Below are 21,084 nucleotides of genomic sequence, written 5' to 3'. Positions count from 1 at the left end.
ACACACACACACACACACACACACACACACACACACACACACACACACTGGAATATTATGCAGCCATCAAAAATGAAATCTTGCCATTTGCAACGACATGAATGGAACTAGAGGGTATTATGCTAAGTGAAATAAGTCAATCAGAGAAAAACAAGTATCATATGATCTCACTGATATGAGGATTTTGAGAAACAAGACAGAGGATCATAGGGTAAGGGAGGGAAAAATGAAACAAGATGAAAACAGAGAGGGAGACAAACCATAAGAGACTCTAAATCTCAGGAAACAAACTGAGGGTTGCTGGAGTGGAGGGGGGTGGGAGGGATGGGGTGGCTGGGTGGTGGACATTGGGGAGGATATGTGCTATGGTGAGCACTGTGAATTGTGTAAGACTTATGAATCACAGACCTGTACCCCTGAAACAAATAATACATTATATGTTAATTTAAAAAAAAGAGCTTCTAAAATTGGTTTCATATTTCATATGTTTGGGTAGGTCCTTTTTGACACTTTAATTTCATCTGAAAACTATACTTAAATCACACTGAAATATAGATAATATTTTTTAAAATATATTTTCCTGTGGATATTCCCATTTGTTGAATACCTCAAGCTAGCAAAATAGTAAATGAGCTGCTTCAAAAAAAAAAAAAAAAAAGTCCACAATCAACAGAGGAAAATCATAAAAACCAACATTTGAATAAGATAATCCCTATAAAATTCAGTGTTTTTCTTGTAATATTGAGGACCTACTTGTGAGTAGAAGGTAGGGATTTCTACTGTGTGGATGAGCAGAGATATATGGCTTCTTCCAGCACCTTGAAAATAGGAATTGATAACTTTATACGGTATGAGATCAGTAGTGCAGAACCAAGGAGAGCCCAGAATGCCAGCAATAACACAACTAATTTAGCATCCAAGTCTGATAGAAATGCCTTAAAGATATAGGTAAAACCAATAAGGCATTAATGATGAAAGCAAAAAGTACATCCCTTAAGAATTAGGAAGTAAAAAGATAATATGAATAATTTCAGAGTTAGCCTTCAGTGTAAAGGAGGGTAATGATTGAGTGTTATTCCCTGCACAGAAATACAAGATTTTCAGATTAATTACCAAAAGTCAATGAATTCTTTTCCCTATAAACACTGAGGTTTGAAATGAAACAGGAAAATAGATTGCTGTTAAGTTTACTGGATTTGCTCTGCCATTACGTGTCAGTTAATGTTTGTATATGACATTATAAATGTCATAACATACGTAGTGACTTTAACCTGCACGGTTCTGCAGATTTCCGCTTCGTATGTTAGCACTGATCCAATAAAGTGAGATTTATCATCTTGCAAATCAGTACAAATCCTCTCCAGTCCTTATTCTTCTTTTAGTCTCATCATCAACATCCAGCATCTTCTGAAATTTCAGGAACTGATGCCAACCACAAAGAATGTTCACATTCTTTTAAATTACTGTTCTAGGATGTTCTAAATAATGAATTTCAGCATATGCCTTGTCCTAGAATTCTAGTAGTTTTCATAGTATTATTCATATGTAATTCATTTTAGAGTTATAATGTTGTTTTACTATTCAATAGGCTATAATGAATGAATCTACAGAGTTTGAGGAAAGAAATGCTACCATAGCCAGAGAATGGGAACGTGACCTGAAATCAGTGAAAGAGAAAAATGAACAACTATTTAAAAACTACCAAACTTTGAAGATCTCCCTGACGTCTGGTATCCTTGTTGATTCTGCTACAGAAAACAATAAGAACCTTCATGTTACATCAAGAGCCACAAAACTAACGACAGAGGTATGTGATTTCTTAGAAGATGTTTTTTAATTTGCAAATTGATCAGTTAAAGATGCATTTTATATAACATTTAGAGCAAAATTATAGTATCAAATGTGTTAGAGAACATGGACCATGTTTGTGTGTGTGATGGGCTTTTTTAAATTTAGTTCTACTGTGGCTATCACTCAAATAACTACAGAATTATATATATTATATGAGATCTTCCCTTTAAATTATAAAAGAGAAGTAACTCATAGCTTAATTTGATTAAGAGATACATATACTGTTTAAAGTGCTATTACTGTACATTATAAATTTCTTCAATCGTAACTTTTTATTGAACTATAATCTGTGTCTATTTATAGAACTAGCTTAGAGGGAAAGGGCAATTCAGCTTTTCTCTAATTATCATCAAAGTCTTAATATTGGTTAATGTTATATCAAAATTAAAATGGAAGAGGCTAAAAATATAACAAATATCTTTATGCATATTAACCTGTATCCAAGAATCAATATGTTATTTGAATGATTCAGTTATTTTATTAACTAGCCTTACTTGGGAATTGTGAAGCAAATATGCTATTTTATTTTGTTAGCTCACAAAATGACTTAGTGAAGAACCCAAGAGTAAATTACAATTTATCATTTTTACCAAAATAAATACTTAAAACATCAACCACTAGTTTAATAATCAATTACCAATGGAAACTAGAAGATACTAGTACAGTTTATTGATTTGCTAATCCCTACAGACCTCAATAGCTGGTGGAGACAAAAATAGGAGAAATACTAAACCCATCTACCGAAGCAATAAAGAAGCAGAAGGAAATTCCATCTTTAGTAATCCCAGGAAATACCCTATCAGATAATTATTGTATGCTCTTACTTTGGTAATTATGACAAATTAGAGTAGCATAGAACAGTTTGGTAATGATACAGAAATAGACAAATAGAGCAGTGGACCAGAGTAGAGTTCAGCAGTACACCCAAGGAGGAGAAATCAGTATTTGGTAATGGTAACTGCCTACTTGGTGGGGAAAAGATGATTTACTTAATGTTTGATTCCAGACAACCAGCTAGCCACTGAGAAAAAATAAATCTGGGTTTCTACCTCACTCACTTAAACAAAAATAAATTCTGGATGGGGCCAAGAAGAAACAGACATTTTCTAGGAAAACCTGTATATGTGTGTGTGGGTGAATAATCTTATAAATATGGACAAATTCAGGTATTTAAATTCAGGTATTTTTTTACTTGCAAAAAACTGGAAATAACCTAGATGTTCATTAGTGGTTGATAGGTTAACTAATTTATAGTACCTCTAAGAAACAGGATGTATGTATCCATGAAAACAAAAAGGTGGAGAGATCTGTATGTGTTGATAATGGAAAGATCTGGAAAATATATTGCCAGGTTAAAAAAAAAAACTATATTCAGTATGTTCCTACTGTATGTATGACTGACTGTTTTTATAACTGGGTATTCACAAATGCTCAGATAGGCATAGAAAATTTCTGGAGGGATACACTTGAAAGAGTTTAGTAGTTGCTACAGGGTCAGCTGGGGTTCTGAGACAGGGAAACTTACCCTTTATTATATGCCTTCGAATTTTTCCACATACCTGTATTTAAAAACTAGGTAATAAAAGTAAAGGGAAAGATGGGTTATATGCATTACTTAAAGAGTCTGTTAACAAGTGTATTTCCTTTAAGTGGTGTTAATTTAAAATGTGAGTGCCTGTTTAATATGCTTAGCACCATACTAACCAGTAAATAAAATAACACTAAACCTTATAATATAAAATTTGGGTCTTTTTAAATCCAAAAATCATCAGCTTCTAAATAAAGAAAATAACACATATGTAAATTAAGTGACATTTGGTTTCTCTTCTATTCTTTGTTAGTGCAATCTGAAACATTAATACCTATATATGATCATCTTTGTCTTACATGTATATACTGTGATTCTGCTTGCATGGCACACCTCATATATTGTGCTTTTTCTAACAGAAAATTCAGGAGCTGGAAACTTCACTGCGTGAAGCCCAAGAAAGTGCTAAGCACAAGGAAAGCAAGATTATAAAGATGCAGAAAGAACTTGAGATGACTAATGACATAATAGCAAAACTTGAAGCACAAGTTAATGAATCAAATAAATGCCTTGAAAAAACAAAAGAAATGATCCAAGTACTTCAGGTAACTTAAAGAACTCATTTTATAATAAGAGGATTTTTTTTTTTTCTTTTACTGTTGAATTTGGCAGATAATTTGGTTGGAACTCCGATCTTTTACTTGAACTTCCTGTTACTTATGTAACGTCTGAAGTTCAGTACTCAAGCTTAATAAAGCAAGTGGAAATTTAGAAATGAAATGCAAAAGTGTATTTTCATGTAAAATAATGATTATTTTCTATATTCCTAGAAAAATTATTTTTTAAAAGATATATAAATATTCTGTATAGTTTAAAATGTGTATTTTTCAGGAAAAAAGCTTATGTAAATATTTGCTCTGTATTAGATAAGTACATTTTAAATTTCTTTTTTTTTATTTAATCCCATTATTGAGCCCCACCTGGTAGCCTCTGGGCTGAATCTGACCTGTTTACTTTAGGAAGAACAGTAATTTGTCTTTGACCTGAATGCCATTACACACATCACACCTTCATTCATAACATCCTTACCACTCCTTTTTGTCTTAGCTCCAGCCCTTCTCACACTTCTTTTGCTTGAGTCTGACCCTAATAGTCACTTAAGTTTTCTATCTCTTCATCTCAGTTAGAATTTGGAACAAGTCAAGAATGTCTGCTCCTTTCATCATTTTAACATTGTTCTAAAAGTTCTGGTTCATTCAATAAGACATGAAACAGAGAAGCAATAAAAAACAATCTCAATTTTGTTAAATGTAAAGCTAAAAACCAAGAAAATCAATTGTAAAGCTTTAGAATTTTTGAGAGTAATTATTTTATATATCGAATCACATTTTTATTTGATCAGGATAGATTTGTTGAGTATCTGGTATGTGATGGTCATTGCTCTAGATGTCATGTGTACAGCCATGGAAAGAAAGAAATGCCCCTCCTTTCCTCCAAGGAGCTTACATTCTGGTTCAGGAAGAGAGAAAATAAGCAAGTATATATGTGTGTCAGATGGTAAAAAGTATGGTGGGAAAAAATTAAGCTAGACAAGGGTTGTGTGGGTACCTGGTGAAAGTGGGAGCATGAGGGAATCAGATATGATCTTATAAAGGGGAGCTGAGGAGAGCCACACCACTAAGATGACTTGGGGGAATGGGTGAGCTTTGTGGTAGGGGAAAGGCCTTCCAGGCAAAGGAAAGCACAAATAGTGTAGGTATGTTTAAGAAACAAGAAAGCCGTGTCTCCTGAGCAGAGTGAGCAAGGAGATAGAGTTGGGAAATAAGGTGAAAAGTAGCAGAGAGTCAACTCATAAAGGGTCTGACAGTCCATTATAAGAACTGTGGTTTTTATTTTGAGTGAGACGTGAAGTCATCAGAGGATTTTGGCAAAAGGATAAAATGGTCCGATTTAATTTTTTTAAAGGCTGCTCTTTGAAAATAGAATCCAGGAGGGTGTGTTTGTTAATGTGACATACCAACTGCTACAACAAAGGGCCCCAAACTGCAGCAACTCAAACAAGAGGGAGTAGCTCATATAAAAGTGTGAATTCCAGGCTGGCAGGTGGCTCCGTTCCGCGTGAGCGTGCAGAGGCTCACTGCCCTCCCATCCTGTTTCTCCACCACCCCCTCGGGTGCTGTTTTCATCTGCGCGGTTAAAGCCAAGTTATAAACTGTCCAGGCCCAGGTTCCCAGGAAAGGGACAGATGGAGAAGCTAAAATCATCTTAAAGTCTCTACTCTTAAAGACTCTGGCCCAGAAGTGGCGCACATCCCTTCCTCTCATATTTCTTGGAGTCAGAGATGATTCCGGAGTTTTGGGCTCGAACAACTAGAAGGATGGACTTGCCATTTATGGAGATGGGAAAGACTCTCAGAAGAGCAAGTTTTTGAAACCATGGGAGCTGAATCAAAACTAAGTTTTGGACATGTTGAATTTGAAATGGTTATTGGGGACCCCCATCTTGAGATATGACTGAAGCAGTTGTATGTATACATAAGTCTAAGAGAGATCTAGACTTAAGGTATAAATTTGGGGAATTGTCGGCCTATAAAAGTCATGAGACTGGATGAAGACATGAGCATAATGGGGAAGAGATAAGGAGTAACCAAAAGATACCAAGATGGAGCAGCCAGTAAGTTGGCGGGAAGGAGGTACAACATAGAGTGCAGACAGCGGTTACAATTTCTTCACAAAAGTGAAGAAAGTGTTTCAAGATAGGAAGTAAGCAACAAATTTCTCCACATTCTGTGTAAATTGATCCAGGCATCTATGGAAAGATAAATATCTTTCCTGCAAAGCAGAAATAACTTTCTGGGTTATGGCATTATATAACACCTATAGGGAAAGAAAGCAAAATACAGATTCATAAAATCTTTATACTGTTGGAGTTTTTTTTCATTTGCTTTTTGGTATTATATAAACATTCTATAAAATGCAACAATGTATTTAACTCAAGACTTGGCATAAGAAAAAACTTTTAACCTATTCACCACTATTTGAAAACATCTTGGATATAGCTGTCCAATATAATAACGTCAGGTTTGTTAATTGAATAGAGAAGAAAGTAACTTGAACAAATGAATCATTAACAGTTTTGTTTAAATCTTGATACATTTCCTCTGTTATATCATTAAAAATTGTTTCTATAAAGTAGCAGTGAATAGATCAAAAATTTAAACTGCAGTAGAACTTTATGGACATCCTGCATGAGGAGAAAAAAAAGATCTTATTTATAATGGCCACAAAATCTAAAATAAGATGATTGAATGACTAACCTTAACAAAAAATGAGGGCAACATATATGAAAAGAAAAATAAAACTTTAAAAAGAAATATAGGATAACATGTGGTTTATAAGAAATACACCATTTCCTAGGTTGGAACCTAAATATAATCCTAAGTTTTTCCCAAATTAATTCCTAAATTTCATGTAATTCAAATCAGAATTTCAAAGGAATTCTTTTTCAGGGAGAGCCACTAAAATTTCTTAACTGAATCTGTCTAAGAATGCAGATGATAAGTAGGTGATGTTAACCAAGAAATTTATGTTTGCAGTCTTTTCAGTTTATTAGTAAAACTAAGACCGTCAGTATTTCTTGAGTGCAGCTTTAGTCACATACCATATATTTGAAAGAGGGAATTCTGTTATCTTTCATTTCTAATTCAGTATTTTCAATTTTGATTTCTTTTACATAAGGATGTTTTAAACAATGTTATATATGACTAATTTATTTCATTATATTGTGGCAAAAAAATAATCTCTGCATTTCTAGAATATATTGAAATTTTCTTTTTAGTGTCATAAATGGATACCTTTTTTTTTTAGAGTTCTTTGAACTTTTAAAATAATATATAGACAAATAGATCAATGGAAGAGAATAGGGAACTTAGACCCACACAAATGCAGTCAACCGATCCTTGACAGAAGAGCAAAGGCAGTTCATTGGAGGATAGTCTTATCAACTAATGATGCTGAGACAAGTGGACTTCCACAAACAGAAAACAAATCTTGACACAGACCTTCTCTCTTCCACAAAAATTAACTCAGTTGATCAAAAATCTAAATGTAAAACATAAAACTAGAAAACCCTCAGAAGATAAGATATAGAAAATCTAGGTGACCATGGGTTTGGTGGTGACTTTCTAGATACAATACCAAAAGCACGATCCATGAAAGAAAAAATTGGTAAGTTGGACTCCATTTAAATTAAAAATATCTGCTCTGTGAAAGACAGTTAAGAAAATAAAAAGACAAGTCACAGACTGGAGGAAAAAAATTTTGCAAAACACATATCTGATAAAGAACTGTTGTCCCAAATATACAAAGAACTCTTAAAGCTCAATGATTTAAAAAAAAAAAAAAAAAAGCCAATTAAAAAATAGGCAACGGTTCAGAGCAGACACCCCACCTAAGAAGATATACGTGTGACAAGCATATGAAAAGATTCTCAGCATCATATGTCGTTAGAGAAGTACGAAATACCACTACACACTTATGATGTCTCAAAACGCCACGATGGCCAAAATCCCAACCACCACACTAAATGCTGATGAAGAGGTAGAGCAATAGGAGTTCATTGCTGGTAGGACTGCAAATGGGACAGCCAGTTTGAAAGAGAATTTGGCAGTTTCTTGCAAAACTGCCAACACTCCAGCCAGTCACATGCTCAGGGAGTCCCTGACATCAGCATCTGACTCAGAAGGTAGGGTACTGAACTGGTGCTGTGACTAAGTAAACAGTGGGCTCCTCTAAGAACGGGCTTATCTTACCCAGTCATCCACCTCCTTAAGCTGAGCATCTATCATTTTTGGAGGTTTTGCATCTTTTTAGTCTTTGCTAGCCATGGTGTGCGCGTAAACGTTTCTGTGGGAGTTGGGTTGGGAAAGCCTGGAGGACTAAAGAGAGCTCTCTAGGTTCCTATTTTGATGGGTTTTATTTTTTGTTCAGTATCTAATTCTCCATTGTATGGTTGTGGTACAGCGATACAAAGAAACAAGTGATTTATTCAACAATAATAAGAAATGAGCTATCGAGCGGCAAAGACATGGATGAACCTTAAATGCACACTGTTAATTAAAAGAAGCCCATCTGAAAAATGAGTCCAACTATATGACATTCTGGAAAAGGCAAAACCAGAGAGACAGTAAAAAGATCAATGATTGTCAGTGGTCCAGAAGGGGTAAGGGGGGGAAGGATGAATAAGTGGAACGGGATTTTTAAGACAGTGAATCTATTCTGTATGATATTGTAATTATGAACATGTGGCATTGTACATTTGTCAAAACCCCTAGAATGTACAATACAAACAATAGACCCTAATGAAGTCTGAAATGTATCAATATTGGCCCATCATTTGTAACAAATATACCACACTAAAATGTGATGTTAACAATAGTGGAAATAGGGTGGGGAGGGAGATGGAGCACGACAAGGGTATATAGGAACTCTGTACTCTCTGCTCAATTTTTCTATAAACCTAAAGTTGCTCTAAAAAATAAGTATTTATAAAAAAGCGTTTAAATATATGTAAGTGTGTATTTACATATGATTTTTTTTTCTCTGAGTAGAAAGTAGTTATATTTTCAGCAATGGATTGACCATCTTTGAGTACAAATATCCCAGGAACACTTTATAATACTTTGAATTCAGTTCTAGTTTAATATTTATATTCCCATTCTGACATCTTTTTGTTTCATTTTCCTGATTTACCTTTGTCTACCCATTATTTTCAACCTTTCATTTTGTTTATATCATTGTTAATTGGAAAAAAATTTGTTTTAGGAAATGAAGGGGCGCCTGGGTGGTGCAATAGGTTAAGCGTCTGCCTTCAGCTCAGGTCATGATCCCAGGAGTCCTGGGATCAAGCCCCACATCAGGCTCCCTGCTCAGTGAGGAGTGTGCTTCTCTCTCTCCCTCTGCCTCTCACCCTGCTCATGCTCTCTTGCTCTCTCTCTCTCTCAAATAAAATTTAAAAAAAAAAATGAAGGTCATGTATTCTCAATTACATATTAGCTTCCAATAGTTTCATGTATACTTCACAGCAAATATCTACTTGTTCATTTTAGGGTTAAATTTCGTGCCTTTTCTGCTTTTCATATATTTGGAGTTTGCTGTTTTAAAATGTTCCTACCAAATCAAGGTAGTTAACAGCTCTTTAAAACTGCTCTGAAATTATTTTATTTTTCTTTTCTTTAAAAAATTTAGGACAAAGTTGCTTTAGGAGCTAAGCCCTATAAAGAAGAAATTGAAGATCTCAAAACGAAGCTGGTGAAAATAGACCTAGAGAAGATGAAAAATGCCAAAGAGTTTGAAAAAGAGTATGTCTTTGCCTTAACTGAACATGACTTTAATAGTTTACATTTCAGGGTGCCTGGGTGGCTCAGTCATTTAAGCAGCTGCCTTGGGCTCAGGTCATGATCTCGGGGTCCTGGGATTGAGCCCCGCATCAGGCTCCTTGCTCAGTGGGGAGCCTGCTTCTCCCTCTCCCTCTGCCTGCCACTTCCCCTGCTTGTGCTCTCTCTCTCACTCTTTCTCTCTGACAAATAAATAAATAAAATCTTTAAAAAAAAAAAAAATAGCTTAATTTTCCCTTCTAAATTTTTTGCATTGGTTAACTTTTTAAAATATATAGAAATATTGTTACTGTTTTTTAAAATAAATACATCCACAGATTTTAAACTTGCTAAATTCTCATTACATCTGCAAAGTTTTTAAAAATCAGCATAGTTATGGTCAATTATTAACATACTGTGTCTTGATGCTTCTTGCTGTCTTACATAAACAGCTTAAAAGTGGCCTTTTTATGCTTGAAAATGAATGTTAAGAACCTGTATATATGTGCATCTGTGTGTGTTTAGCACTTCGACTAAGATTTTTGTTGGTTCTCTTAATTTAATTTGTTCTTCCTATTGTGTTTTTGTGTAAAATTGTATTTCCTCTTAAATTACGGTACCTAGTACCCAAAAGCGTGACTTCTTTTTATTTATATATACTGTACATAATGGCATGTCTAAAGTTCTTTATGATATAGCATAATGAAAGAATATTAAACAGAGTGAATTAGAAATATAATATTGACACTTACTATTATATCACCTCACATATAGGCTGTTTAATCTCTGTGGTCTTTGTATTCATAATCACTAAGGATAGGTTTGTATTAGATGATTTCTTAAGGTTCCTTCTGACTCCTAATACTTTTTGTTCTTCCTATAAATATTTAACGATGCTTAATTTGCCCAAAAAGTAGCACTCTGAAGCTTCATGCATTCTAACCAGCCTTCCATTGATAAGACTATTGGTTTTAGTGAAACTTACACCTATCAAGTTCTTCATTATAAAAAAGCAGTTTTAGGGGCACCTGGGTGACACAGTCGGTTAAGCGTCCCAACTCTTGGTTTTGGCTCAGGTCATGATCTCAGGGTCCTGAGACTAAGTTCCGCGTTCGGCTCAGCACAGAGCCTGTGTGAGTTTCTCTCTCCCTCTGTCTCTGGCCCTGCCTCCTGCACTCTGCGTGTGTGTCTCTCTCAAATAAATAAATAAATCTTTTTTTAAAAAGGGAATTTTATGTATCGAGTAGAATCAGCAGATACTTTCAGAGTCTCTAAAGACAGAAAGTCTCATGATTTATCACTGCTGATTAACAGTTAAGCCGACAATTCCTAAAATGTCACTTTCTGCTGGGGAACAGTGAGCAGAGTTTGACCTTTGTATCACATTAGACTAGAGCTGCACCCAGGGTTTGCTTCCCTGACAAGGTAGAAATGGGTAGAAGTTCTTTTTACTTTCATGCTCTGGTAATTGTATCTGATTATTAGCTACTGGGCTTCCAGAAATTTAAAAAGAATTTAAAAAATTACTCCTGCAACCAAACAGAATACTTCCAATTTGATGGTGTTATAGCTATAAAATATTTGATACGGGGGGGTATCTACTGCTACTTACAGGTTTTATGTCAATGTGATCTATCTTACTAGAAAATTCTTGATAACAGTTCTGTTTATTCTTCCATTATAATTAGTTGCAAAGCTTTTACATGTTTCTATTGCTGTTCTTATTAGAATTACTTCTACAAAAGCCACTGTAGAATATCAAAAAGAAGTTATAAGGGTACTGAGAGAAAATCTTAGAAGAAATCAACAAGCCCAAGATACCTCAAGTAAGTAGAAAATGCTGATATTTCCAGATCTTTTCCATTTTATTTCTCAATACATGTAGACGTTTTCAAGACTATGATATATGTGGTAGTCAAGAATAAACCTGTTAACCACTAATTTAGAAAAAACTATTTTTGAGATGAATTTATTGAGATATTTATCCTGTGACATCTCCTTAGTTTCCTGTAATCTCAACTATTTATCCATTATAGATTCTTAAAAAATAAGAATTTTACCTTTGCATTATCAGATCTTTACATATGAGAGAAGATATCTTCAGTACTATAAAAGAATGCTGTAACTATCAAGGTAGAAGTACCCTTCCCAATAAAAATACGAACACATTGTAGTAGATTTTAACCATATGCGCAGTAAAAATACAATCAGCACGCAGTAGAAATAAGGAAATAATATCCTACATGTTCTTAGTACTGAAAATAGAGTTGATGCTTACTTGCAAACTCTTTCAAATTTATCTTAACAGTTTTCAAATCTAATGATCAAATTTCTGCTTATGCATTCCTCAGCCTGTTCCTTTTTCCATATTACTGTCTCTTCTGTTTCATTTGAAAAGAGAGGATGCTGAACAGTACTTGGGACAGCTTTGTGTAGTAAACAAGCAGTGAACTAAGGGCAGGTCCCCCTCACTTCATGGCTGTATGAAATCATGGGAATCATACCCGACCTCCTAGCTTATATATATATGTACTGTAAGCCTCAAACTGAAAGTTGTGTGTGAAAGCACACTGAAAATTCTAAATGTCACACCAACATAAGATAAGACTTGTGTGTATTATTATCCACTCATTTAAAAAACAAAAATGAGATAGTGTTAAAGTTGTTGTCTCATACATGTTTGGCCTGAACTTCTCTAGTGTCTGTTGCAGAAGTGCATCCTTACCTGAAATACTTCCAGGGATAAAACTGGAAACGAGCATGCTTTGTTGTCACAGAAAGGTCAGGACAATTACTCTCAGTGTGTGACTTTCAGGTACATACTGTATCTGAACTCAAGAGTAATTCAAAAGAAAATGGACACTGAGTATCTTCCCCCCACACAGCATACCTTTTGTAAAGTATCAGTTACTCAGTGGACTGTTCTACTTTATAAACGCCTCACATCTTCATGCAATTTTACAAAACAGTTCCTTACCTTAGCTTCACACATACAGTGTAGAATACTTAATAAAATATGCTTTAGTATCATTCTGAGTTTTATTTAGTTACCAGGTACGTGTTGAGGACTTACAGCGCACTGAATGACTGGTGGTGGACCCCACACACACATTCTGTGCTGGAAGAAGCCCTCCCGTGCGTCCCCTGATGCAGAGGAGAGAGCAGTGAAGGACAACACTAACCGGGGGTTGCGGCTACTGCCGTCGTAGTGGGAGAGTCCAGCCAGCAGCGCCGAGCTAGTGGAATTGGCTGGAGAGAGGTGGGAGGAGCCTAGAGACGATTAGAAGTGTTGATCAAGTAGGCTTGGGAGGGGATGTAGAAGGAGGAAGGAAGGATGGCTTCTAGGGACGTGTGATTGAGATGTTCTGGTTTTTGCAGTGACTTATGGCTCTTCGTCGTTTCTTTATTTTGAACTTTGGAGATAATGAAAATCATCAGCTGTTTGTGTCTTTGCCTCCCTCCCAGTTGTATCAGAGTGTACGGACTCGCAGCCTTCAAATAAACCCTTAACTTGTGGGGGTGGTAGTGGCATCGTACAAAGCACAAAAGCTCTTATTTTAAAAAGTGAACATATACGGCTAGAGAAAGAAATCTCCAAGTTAAAGCAACAAAATGAACAGCTAACAAGGCAAAAGAGTGAACTCTTAAGGTAAGACCTGCTTACGTGATATCGAAATCATGCTTCTGGCTATTACATGTGGGGAGCTTGGTGTATACACCTCCATCCCTGTTTTTTGCAGTTGGCAACCCTTCACGCATACGGGGAAAGTGATTTTTAGAATATACGTAATAAATGTTTTTTAAAAAGGATAAGCCTGTAGTACGGCCATTCCAGGTGTTTGCTGTCTGTCAATTGACCTATTTTTAACGAAGCCAAGAAATAGGAAGTAAACAAAAATCTTTGAGGGGCAGTTTAAATAGACCACAAGTCTGCATACCCAAGTCAAAGGAGAATTCCTTAAGTCCATTATTGTAGTCTATTTGCTTTTACTTTATAAACATTTCTAACAAATTTAATATTTGGCTTCTATCAAAGATTAGAATCTTGTGCCAAGCACTTTAATGATACAATAGAAGAAAAATAGGCATTAAACAAATAACTATACAAACAACTAATTTTTTGCAACAAGTGCTATTAAACAGCAATAACAACAAAACCACGAATAGGACCTTATCTAAGTGTGGGGAGGAGTGATGATGAAGAAACTGAAATAAGAGTAGCTGTGGAAAAGGGCAAGGGTTAGGCCAGATGAAAAGAGAGACTGGTAAGCCCTTTAGGCAGAGGGTGACACGTGCACAGGCTTTCGGTCAGGAAGAATAACCAGTTGGTGGAACTGAAACACGTACAGTGTGGCCAGAGCATAGAGAATGAATCGACCGTGTGAATAAATTCAGGAGTTGTGCAGACTTACAGTCTCTCTCTCTCTTTTTTTTTTCTCCTATATTCAAGCAATAATCATCATCTTTCCAACGAGGTCAAAACATGGAAGGAGAGAATCCTTAAAAGAGAGACTCACAGAGAAGTTAGTTGTGAGAATTCTCCTCAGTCTCCTAAAGTGACTAGAACAGCTTCCAAAAAGAGGCCGCATACGCCTTCTCAATGCAAGGAACGGAATTTACCAGATCCTGTGCCAAGGGAATCACCGAAGTCTTGGTTTTTTGACAGCCGATCAAAGTCTTTACCAACACCTCACCCAGTTCGCTATTTTGATAACTCTGGTTTAGGCCTTTGCCCAGGTACGTAAATATACTGGTTCTTTGGAAATCGGGGGAATAACTGTCAGAACTTATCTTTAATTTGTGGCCCCAAAGGACAAGGTTAGACAAGATATAGTTGAGCAGGCTACAGTGCACAGACTTCATTTGGCATTTCTGTTGTGAGAAATTTTCTCCAAAGCACAGCACTAAAGTCCATCATTTTTTACCCCAAGTTAAGTCTTTATTCTGCCTCTCAAACCTTCAACTTTTCCTTAAGATCAATAAGCAACCCTCTTAAAAACATGAAGACGCTACCCTATAAACAAAACTTTCACTGAAGAAGCCTTTCTTACCAATGCACTGGGCCAGTATTTCCAATAGCATTATATTCATTTTACACAAGCCAGATCATAGATTTGTTTCATTTACTTATTAATTCATTCAATCAGCAAAAAATTTTGGTCTCTAACTATGTGTCAGAGATGAGACCCTGATGGTACATTGATAACCAAAACCAGACATGGTCCCTACCCTACAGAAGCTTACAGTCTCTGCGGAGATACACACAGTAATCAAGTAGTCAAAAAAAAGGTAAAATTCTAGAGTGTAAAAGGCTGTGAGGCATATAACAGGTTTTTTGTTTCAGGAATATTAAGGAAGTCTTCCTTGAAGAAGGAAGCTGAGATCTAAGAGGTTGATGTGAGTCAGCTTAACAAAGAGGGGCAGGAGAAGTATCTCAGGCAGATAGAACAGTGAGGACGGACCGTCAGCAGGGGAAGGGCTGGAAGGAGGCTGCTCGGAGCACAGTGAGCACGAGCTGCTACGGATGGAGGCAGTGAGGCCAAAGAGAAGAGCCAGGTGTGTGGGAATTCGTACATTGTATACAGGAACTTTTACTTTATCCTGAAAGCATACAGAGGAAGGCTTTGAAAGATTTTAAACCACATGATGGGTGAGATCATAATGAGTTATAAATTTTGAACACACCGCCTTAGCTATATGGTAACCAACAAATAATAGGAGCAGGAGTTGATGGCAATTGTCCAAGCAAGGGGTGATAGTAGCGGGGATGTGAGCAGGTACAGAAGAGATGGAGAGAAGTGGACGGACCAGACCAGCGAGATGTGGGAGTAAAATCAGCAGTGCGAGGCGCCTGTCTGGTCGGAGGGACGCAGCGTCAAGGGTCGCCCCCAGCTCGGCCCGGGTGCCGGACACGGAGGTGTGGAGCGTTGGCGGAGAGGCTCTGGAATCCGGCGCTTCTTGTAGCTCTCACCACACAGCGTGGATCACGTGTCCATGGAACAGCGCATCTGCCTGTCAGAAATGCCCTTAGTCGCAGAAGTCTAAAGCAGCAAAATTGTATCCTAAGAGAGGCAGCTGCCAAATCATTTTTGGCCCCAAGCGAAGGTAGCCAGGGTTTGTGGAAGTGGACGGACCAGACCAGCGAGATATGTAACGTTAGAAGAAATCAGTCCATTCTCATCAACCGCACATCAAAATTAGATCAAGCCAGCAGTCTGGAAGTGCTCTTAGGGATATAGGAAGGCACCAAACAATTTGAAAAAATTTCTGAACTGTTCACTTTATGGAATAGTATTTAACAAACATTTAAGAACCTTTCATTAGCACTTACATGGAATTTTTGCTGTATATACATACACACTATTTTAAAAGAGTCTTTTGAAAAACTGAGAAACTTCTTTTAAGATTTTATTTGTTTATTTGAGAGAGAGAGCATGCGCACAAGCAGGTGGAGGGGCAGAGGGAGAGGGAGAAGCAACTCCCTGCTGAGCAGGGAGCCCGATGCGGGACTCGATCCCAGGACCCTGGGATCATGACCTGAGCCAAAGGCAGATGCTTTACGACTTAGCCACCCAGGGGCCCCAAATATTTTATTTATTTAATTGACAGAGAGACACAGCGAGAGAGGGAACACAAGCAGGGGGAGTGGAAGAGGGAGAAGCAGGCTTCCCACTGAGCAGGGAGCCCAATGCGGGGCTCGATCCCAGGACCCTGAGATCATGACCTGAGCCAAAGACAGACGCTTAACTGACTGAGCCACCCAGGCGCCCCAAAAAACTGGGAAACTTTTAATCACCTTTCAGTTTTATCTGATCCTGCCAGAGACACATGCATGATATAAATTAATTCAACCGCAAATAGAAATGCTTAAGTGTTTTTATCAATATATGGATCACTCTGGTACTATTTTTAAATAAAAGAGTAGGCTGGAAGAATATATGAATCAAAAACTGACAAATTCAGGGGTGCCTGGGTGGCTCAGTCAGTTGAGCGTCCACCTTCAGCTCAGGTCATGACCCCGGGGTCCTGGCATCGAGCCCCCTCCCGTATCGGGCTCTGCTGCTGAGTGGGGAGCCTGCTTCTCCCTTTCCCTCTGCTGCTTACCCTGCTTCCCCTGCTTGTGCGCTTCCTCGCTCTCTTTCTCTCTCTGTCAAATAAAATCTTAAAAAAAAAAAAAAAAAACTGACCAATTCAGAATTAAAGGAAATAGACCCAGCCAGAATTAATAAAGTACTAGTCAAAAAGAATTTTAATGTTAGTTTTTAATTTGAATTATAAACGATAACTTAAATTTTCTCAACAACTTGAGATAATTGCAAAGACCGGGTATGTGAGATTTACTTTAATGAATATAATCATTTGAAAATGAATATTGTTTATAAACATAAATGCAGTTGAAGTGCTTTCTAAGAATGACGAAATAGTCTCCAAAATATATACTATTTATTTAGCACATCATTTTTTTTCCTAAAATTAGGGCAAAGGAAAATTAGACTCAATCTGTGTTTGATTCACTTTGAATCTCAAACTGATGAATTTCAAGTGACACTTTATTATTTCTTGGTTTTATATACAAAATGGCTTCTCTAACAGTTGATTTTTTGAGAAAATGGGGAATAAACTTCTCCACCTCTGATGAAATGAAATACACCTTTTTAATGACCAAACATGAGGAGGTTAATGACCGTATTGTCATTTTTCATTCTTCATATCTCTACTGTCTTAACATTGTTTCCATTTCCAGTTGTATTCAAATTGTGTGTGTGTGTGTGTGTTTTAATAAGATTACTTTTGGGGTTTTTTGCTTGTTGTTTTTCCTCAGAAGAACAAACTGCTGGAGCAGAGAGCGTGGAGCCTCAGCCGGCCCCTTGGCACGCCTCCTCAGGAAAAGATGCGCCCGAGTGCAGGACACAGTAGACTCCGCTCCTGTCACTTTTCCAGGGGCCCAGCATTCCCTGTTTGGAAGTGACGGCGTTTGTTACTTCATGTGCCTATCCCTGGCAGTGTCGTCACAGTCCAACTTAATTTCAATTCAGTTTTCATTTTGCCACTAGAATTGGAAGAGGAAGGAATAGGAGATTAATGCGTTCCAGTAATTTAGAATGGTGATAGCAATGTCTTCTTGAATGTGGTAATACTTTACGAGTTGAATTGTTTTATTTATTTATATATTTTGTAAAGAATAAAATTATTGAAGGAATTTTCCAGTCTTTCCATGTATACATAAAATGTATTCATTTTTATTAATGTAATGTTATCCACCTATGGCTTAGATACTCCCAAGGCATTATGCATACATTAAAGCATCATTTAATTAACAAAATTATAAACTCCTTTTTAAGTACCTTGAACATTCAATAAATGTTTAATTAGTGGTTCTGAATCACAATTCTATGTGACAGTAATTAATGGTTTCTTGGTGGGTGGTACTCAGCATATATTTGGCTCTACTTGTTTGTTGACTTACAGAATTTTGCTATGAGAATGTATACATGCTTTCTGGATTTAAGTTGCTAAGTTTAGCAAAGTGCTATGACCTCTTCATTTTCTAGGCTAATCTTTCTTTTGCTATAATAAATACAAAAATTCTCTCTCGCTTTTCTGTTACCCACCAATCCCCATACAAGCACTCTAAATTGGTTGGTTTGTTATCAGACTTTGTACTCTACTACATTTTACTACCAGCTGGAAGAACTTCATGGACCATTTATTCTATCCTTTTATTTCAGACATGAGGAAACAGCACCAGAGTTTCTATCAAAGTAGAAGAAGTCTTCTAAACCCAGAGTCCCCACAGATACATAAGACATCTATGGATGGGCTTCATGCAGTCTGTAAAACCTCTGAAATTTTATGTTAATTTGTTAATTTTGTCATTTTTCTAGGATACTTGGATCCATACTTTTATCATATTCTTAAAGGGATCTTTGGGTGATGTTTCTTTTTTTTTTTTTTTTTAAGATTTTATTTATTTATTTGTCAGAGAGCGAGAGAGCACAAGCAGGGGCGGGGGGAAGCAGGCATAGGGAGAAGCCGGCTCCCCACTAAAAAAGGAGCCCAATGCGGGACTTGATCCCAGGAACCTAGGATCACGACCTGAGCCGAAGGCAGATGCTTAACAGACTGAGCCACCCCGGCATCCCTGGGTGATGTTTCTTTTGTGTGTGTGTGCACCTTCTGATTTTTTGCTGAGTTTTATCCATTTGAAAAAGCAGCCACCTCTTCTGGTCTACAGACTGCTTCATACAGGGAAAGATTTTCACCTGTCAGCCTGGTTAGAGATCCTGGGGATCTCTGAAATCTTTTTAGGGGGATGTGACCTCTGGGCTGTGGGTATAATTTGCCAATTAGAGAAGTTTACCAATTTCTTTTCTAGGAGCTGGATCTCTTGCTCCCTCTGGTGTCTGTCTTCACTACAGCATGTTCTTGCAGTAAGAAGCCACCCCGCTGTCCTTTGTTCTCATTGGCCCCCAGGCGTCCAAAGTATATCAGCTCTCCATTAGCACCCCAGGTAGGCAAGACAAATATCAGTCTTGGACAGCCCTCCAAAAAGTTGGAATACCAAGAACATGCTCCACTCTTCTCCCTCTCTCCCAACTATGCTGAACCACTCCGGCATCCGTCTGGGGCACTGCAGGGCCTCCAGTGTCAATTAATGCCGGTTCCATCAGCACTCCAAGTCAGGCAAGACAGAACCCAGTCCTTTGGGCTTCCAGAGAAAAAGTCAGAACTTTGGGTTAGTTTTCCACTCTTCTCTTTCCCCCTACTCCCCTGGGGAAAAGAGGAGCCAGAGGCTGAGCTGTGCTGACTTGGGCAAGGGGTGCGGTGGCTGGAGCCACGGGTAAAGGGAAATGACTCTTCTTGCCCACTTCAGTGCAGCTGTTCTCAGCTCTCCCCTTACCTAGGGTCCTGTGACTTCCTAACTGACTTAAGTTCTCATAAAGGTATTTTAGTCTGTATATTGTTTTAAATCGGTGTCTCTGTGGGAGGAAAAGAGGTGGGACTTTCTACTCCCCCATGTTGTCGACATCTCCCTCAGAAATGTTGCTTCACTCTTAATGATCTGGAGTTTCACTATCATGATAAATGGCTGTGAAGAGACAATGATGAAAGTCAACAATGAAACATGCAAAAATGGTAAAAAGCAGTAATATGGTCAGACAACACTAAAATGGTCTGAAAAGTAAAGTCAAAGTAGACAAATAGATTATTGTTCATAGGAAATATTTTCTGGAGAGCCTGGCAAAATTATATCCAGGAAACCTATTGAGAGCCTACCATTTATACTCAGCAAATATTTAATGGCTGTTTACTGTGTGCCAATCACTGATCTAGGCACCAAAAGTTACTGCCTTTGTGAAATTTATGTTTGGTTGAAAAACAAATATATGTGCTGACTGCAATATAAGGGTGAAAAAGATATAGTCCCTAGACTTGAAGAAATTTACTCCATGGAAAATATAGATGGGTAAGCAAATTTTTGCAACACCACGTTACTTAGGCTGTCAGAGTCGGCATTACTGTTGGAAATGGGGCAAAGGAAGGCTGAAGAAAGCTGCACCAAGAAAGTAGTGTTAGACTTGGCCTTGATTAGAGAATCCTCATATCCATTAAAAATGTATTCTAAAATCCTCAAAAGTTAAAGACATTGTTACTAAAGCAAGGAGCACAGCTGGGTGTCATTAGAGGTCATTAGACTCCGTTAGAAGCTACCCTGGGCAATGAGGGACAGTCTTACCAAAGACTTTATGTGTGTGTGTTTATATATGCAGAAATTAGATCAGAGATTTTTTTCATCCATTTTTGCCATCTACTGTAATTGAATTTTAATAATCATTCACATTTATTAAATGTAATCAATGTGCTGGTAGTTGTGAATGCCTAGTCCTTTCTCCTCACATGCATGAGGCAGGTGCTATGGTTACCTTCTTTACAGATAAGAAAACTGGGGCTTGGAGAGTTAAATGATTTACTCAGCTAGCGAAGGACATGGGACTTATCTTCATCTTTCTGACTGCACAGTCTTTGTTCTGAACCACCATGACCATTGTGAATATACTTCCCTCCAAAGACAAAAACCTGGGGGAAAATGTGATCCAAAGAAGTTACTTTTTCTCGGCTAAGAATCTCAGGGCAGGGGTGGGCGTGGTGCCTGGGTGGCTCAGTGGATTACCCATCTGCCTTCAGCTCAGGTCATGATCCCGGGGTCCTGGGATCAAGCCCCACGTCGCCTCCCTGCTCAGTGGGGAGTCTGCTTCTCCCTCTCCCTCTGCCCCTTTGCACCCCCTCCCGCTGCTCATGCTCTCTCACTCTCAAATAAATAGTCTTAAAA

The 21,084-nt window shown here is 37.5% G+C and overlaps 1 protein-coding gene across 1 annotated transcript in view; it reads left to right on the top strand.

Moving 5' to 3' along the window:
• The window catches only part of CENPE (centromere protein E), an 82,360-nt gene extending 64,691 nt beyond the window's left edge, over window positions 1-17,669 (top strand). The window contains exons 43-49 of the mRNA XM_032398842.1: window positions 1,589-1,807; window positions 3,799-3,984; window positions 9,625-9,737; window positions 11,481-11,578; window positions 13,218-13,401; window positions 14,203-14,489; window positions 17,575-17,669. Of these exons, the coding sequence (XP_032254733.1) occupies window positions 1,589-1,807; window positions 3,799-3,984; window positions 9,625-9,737; window positions 11,481-11,578; window positions 13,218-13,401; window positions 14,203-14,489; window positions 17,575-17,669 (1,182 nt within the window). The remainder of the gene's footprint in view (window positions 1-1,588; window positions 1,808-3,798; window positions 3,985-9,624; window positions 9,738-11,480; window positions 11,579-13,217; window positions 13,402-14,202; window positions 14,490-17,574) is intronic.
• Window positions 17,670-21,084: the final 3,415 nt, after the last annotated feature.

The sequence above is a fragment of the Phoca vitulina genome, unplaced genomic scaffold, assembly GCF_004348235.1.
Source record: "Phoca vitulina isolate PV1807 unplaced genomic scaffold, GSC_HSeal_1.0 scaffold3, whole genome shotgun sequence".
Taxonomy (NCBI): Eukaryota; Metazoa; Chordata; class Mammalia; order Carnivora; family Phocidae; genus Phoca; species Phoca vitulina.
The sequence above is the reverse complement of the archived record's forward strand: the minus strand, read 5'-3'. Positions and strand labels throughout refer to the sequence as shown.